This window comes from Octodon degus, unplaced genomic scaffold (assembly GCF_000260255.1).
Source record: "Octodon degus isolate 3935 unplaced genomic scaffold, OctDeg1.0 scaffold00105, whole genome shotgun sequence".
NCBI classification, from domain to species: domain Eukaryota; kingdom Metazoa; phylum Chordata; class Mammalia; order Rodentia; family Octodontidae; genus Octodon; species Octodon degus.
The window spans coordinates 6,338,926-6,343,161 of record NW_004524681.1 but is presented as its reverse complement, the minus strand read 5'-3'; the positions used below and the strand labels follow the sequence as shown (position 1 = coordinate 6,343,161).

General features: G+C 42.8%; 1 protein-coding gene across 5 annotated transcripts in view; it reads left to right on the top strand.

Moving 5' to 3' along the window:
- Slc12a1 (solute carrier family 12 member 1) overlaps window positions 1–4,236 on the top strand; it is an 82,709-nt gene that overhangs the window by 36,623 nt on the left and 41,850 nt on the right. For all 5 annotated transcript variants that reach the window (XR_002822740.1, XR_002822741.1, XR_002822739.1 and 2 more), the window contains one exon: window positions 1,009–1,164. Coding sequence is in view for 1 of the 5 variants with exons in the window: in XM_023724037.1 (XP_023579805.1) it covers window positions 1,009–1,164 (156 nt within the window). In the remaining 4 variants the exon portion in view is untranslated. The remainder of the gene's footprint in view (window positions 1–1,008; window positions 1,165–4,236) is intronic.

Here is a 4,236-nt window from a genome sequence, read left to right as displayed (position 1 = left end):
TCTCTCTACCCTTGAAAAATCCAGCCTTGTTAAAGGAAATTACATCCAAAAATGCCCTTTAAGTGCTATTTCCATCTTGTGGTCATTTAAGGAAATTTTTCCTGAAGATTTTTAAAATTCTAGTGTATTTCAGCAACTCCAAATTCAAGGCATCCTTCACCCATAACCCAAAGGTGTCCTCCAAATCAGAGCTTCCCCACCCCTCCCATACTGTTTCCTAGCTGCTTTCATTTCAGGAAATTAATAGAACGGGGACACCTCCCATGGATGTAGGACCTGTGAGAGATATTTTCTTTACAAAAATGCTTGATATACTAATGTGTTGGGTTTGGAAGCACTTGCTAGAAATGTTCACCTTTTCCAATAAATAATTGTCCTCCTGGGGTGACAGAACAGCTTCTAAGGAGTTGTGTAGACTGACTCAGTGATCGCTCTGCCTCACGTGAGAAAGAAGAGCATGTTTTCTTAAACCTCTCTTTCTTGACCAAGAAGTTCTCTGTCTCCACCATTCCATGTTTCCTGTCTCCTTTCAATTCCTTTTTAAAAAAATTTTTAAAGAGAGAGGGGAAAACACAACAAAAACCATACAGAATTTCAAAACAAGATGATGAGAAATTAACACTGGCTATTATATTGCATACTGTTATCTTCAAAGCAGCTGCTCAGATGACAAGATGTTTGCATGCGAAATTGGTCAAGCAGTATGTTCCTGGTAGATTTCAGACCCTTGGCATTGGTAATTTGGGACAAATGGGGTATAAAGAAAACAGTCAGGGGTCCCTCAGGGGAAATTTTTCAGATGCTTATTTTCCAAATTTTATAGCACCCTATGTAATCCAACCCCCAGTTGCACAGACCAAAGACTCAAAAGCTTAGAAAAATAATAATAATAAAAAAAAATAGGGGGTGGACCCACAGGCTAAGATTCTTCATGCCAGGACAAGGTAGTATGAATAGCACAGCAAATGGGTGGAAAACGTCTTCCTTCTATTGTTTGCTTGCTCGCAGGGTGGAGGCCTGCCTATGGGATCTACAACATGTGGGTATCTCTTTTTGGAGCTATTTTGTGCTGTGCTGTCATGTTTGTCATCAACTGGTGGGCGGCTGTCATCACCTACATCATTGAGTTATTCCTCTATATCTACGTGACTTATAAGAAACCAGGTAAGAGGAGACGGTCTGACTAGGAGGGCATCTGGCTATCTCTCTGCCCCTTCAATCAACGTTTACTGGGCAACCCTCTGTACCTAGGTGGGCCACGTGCACAGTATGTAGTACTAATACAGTGTGATGTGAGAATAACCATAATCCTCACAATTGTGTTGCACTTTGCATTAGGCATTAGTAGTTTCCATAGAAAGATGAAGTAACTAGGGCTTGGAGAGCTGACTGCTTGCCCAGTAACTGTCACCATGTGACAGGTTTTAAAGCTTTAACCCCAGGTGTGTGCTACCGAACCATAGGCGATTTCTCCTTGATCGCCTTCTGCCTCTAATGCCCTAAATGAGCCAAGTTCTCATCCTTGAGGACTTGCAAACTCGTACTTAGCAATTATTTAGAGTACAATATAGTCAGGGCTATGAGTGCAATCTGAGCAATCTGGTGAGAAAAGGAGAGGGAGAGAGTAACCTTGATTAGAGTGATCCAAGAAAACTGGCTTGATTCCTAGTTGTGTCCCCAGGGTCAGCCCCTCTGTAGGAACTTAAATATTTGTTGATTGAATGTATAAATAAGTTTTTAAAAAGAGCAACAAGAAGCAGCTAGGAGACGGTTCAGGGACGGCATCAGATGATGAGAGTCCGGCAGAAGGAAGAGCAGAAGTGAAGTCGAGGCTGCATGAAAGTGCCTGGTGTATTTGGAGGTGTTAACCCGGGGTTCTGGGGTGCTGGAGAGGGAGCACTGGGCAAGCCTGCAAGGGCTAAATAGGAGAACTAAATGCCAGGGGGAAGGAATCTGGCTATGGCGAGTGCTGGGAGGATGCCATGGGTTGTTCAGTTGGAGAAACACAGTTGCTCAAACTTTGGATGCCAGCTTTAGAGCCAGTGAGATGGGTGGCCCGAAGCAGGGGTGGACCAGGGCTCAGCCAGCGGGACTCAGAAATCCGCTGCCCTCCTCTTTCCCTGAAGATTTTAGGAAATTTGAAAGGGCTTGTTTTGATTTCTTTGGTACTTTCTACATTTTAATTTTGAGAATAATTTAAATACGGTAAAATTTGCCCCAATATGTGGTCCAAAAATCTTAACAACCAACCGGCCTTAAAATTGTCATCATGAACAAGAGCTAAGAGATCTCCATCATCCCAAAATCTTCCTTCTACCCCCATATCATGAGTGTCTCCCTCCCAAACTTAACCTGGGGCAACTGCTTCTCTAATTTCTCATCCTATAGTTTTGTGATTTTCCAGAACATCCGTACATAGAACCATGTAGCGCGTAGCTTGGTGGTTGCCTCCTTCCAGCTCTTAAGATTCATCCATGTTGTTGCTTGTATAAACCTTTTGTTCTTTGTGCTTTGAGTAGCATTCTGATTTATGTGTATGTCGTATAATTTTTCTAAATAATTCATCAGTTCAGGAAATTCCTAATTCACACCTAGATTGTTTCCAGTTTTAGGGCCATTGTATTTAAACTACTACAAATAGTCACATATAGGACTTTCTGTGGATTTATGTTATCATTTTTCTTGGGTAACGTAGTAGGATTTCTATTTACATGGTGGTTATACAGTATATGGTGTGTAGTGTACAGCGTTGCCTGCCTAAAACACTATTCTAATAACAGTGAACTGTAGCTTAATTTACATTTTCCCTGTGAATAATATTGAGCATCACATTGCTGCTGGTACCCATATATTCTCTTGAGCTAAATGTCTATTTAAATTTTTGCTTATTTTTTCAATTGTTAGTTTTCTAGTATTCAGTTGTGAGAGCTCTTTATATATACTGGATACAAATCCTTTTGAGTATGTGTTTTGCACATTTTCCGAAGATCTGCGCCTTCTGCTTAAAACAGAATTTCCTGTGCCCGGTGTGGTATGACCCGCCTGTAATCCCAAGACTTGGAGAGACAGAGGCAAGAAGATTGCTAGTGAGTTTGAGGACAACCTGGACTACATAGTGAGACCTTATCTCAAAAAAAAAAATTCCCCTTTTAGTTTTGAACAATAGAAGTTCTTCAGGGCTGGGGAGATAGCTCAGTAGAATAAGCACTTGCCTGGAAAGTGCAAGATCCTGAATTCAATCCCTGGCACCACACACACACACACACACACACACACACACACACACACACACAAAGTTCTTCATTTCTATGAAGTCTAATGTATTTTTCCCTTTCCTTTTTGTTTTATGATTTGGTATTTTTGCATCTGATCTCAGATATCTCTTCCTAATCCAAAATGCAACCATCTAGAAGTTCCAATGCATTGGTAATTACATTAAGGTCTGTTATCCACTTGGAGTTCATTTTTATATATGATGTAAGGCATGGTTCAAGGTTCGTTTCTTACATAGTCCATTTGACTAGTGGAGTTCTCGCTCTACTCCAGCAGCCTCCTGTGTGCTCGTCGCTTGGTGCAGTCAGCACTTGGCCCATGCTCATCTTTCTCTCTCCAGATAACCGCCCCAATTCATTTTCTTAATTGTCCCTAAAAAGGTGGGAAGTGTGGGCTCTGTCTGTCATGTGAGGTAGATACGTGCATGCCTAGCAGGGACTTTCACAAAACTTAAGGCTCCACTTAATATATCTAATTTTGTTTTTATTTTAAATAAAAAGATGGGCTGGCCAGATAGCTCAGTGGACTAAAGCACCTGCTTAGGCAGAGCGCAGCGGCTGGGGTTCGATCCTGTGTGTGCCATGCTGACTTCGCCCCCAGGGTGCGCTGAGATGGCAATTGAGTTTGAGCATGATGGCACGCACCTGTAATCCCAGCACTTAGGAAGCTGAAAACAGGATAATCACTATGGGTCTGATCTGTGTAGTGAGACCCTGGAGACCCTGTAGACCCTGTCCTAAATACAAAAGAAAAGAAAGGAAAAGAGAAGAGAAGAGAAAGAGGGCCGGCCAAATAGCTCAGCAGATTAAAGTGCCTATAAACAGGCATGGGGGCCGGGGTTTGATCCCTGGGCCAGCTGTGCCAGCCCCTGCCAGCCCCGCCCCAGGGCACACTGAGATGGCAACTGAGACTGGGTGCGGTGGTGCATGCCTGTAGTCCCAGCTCTTGGGAGGCTGTAAACAG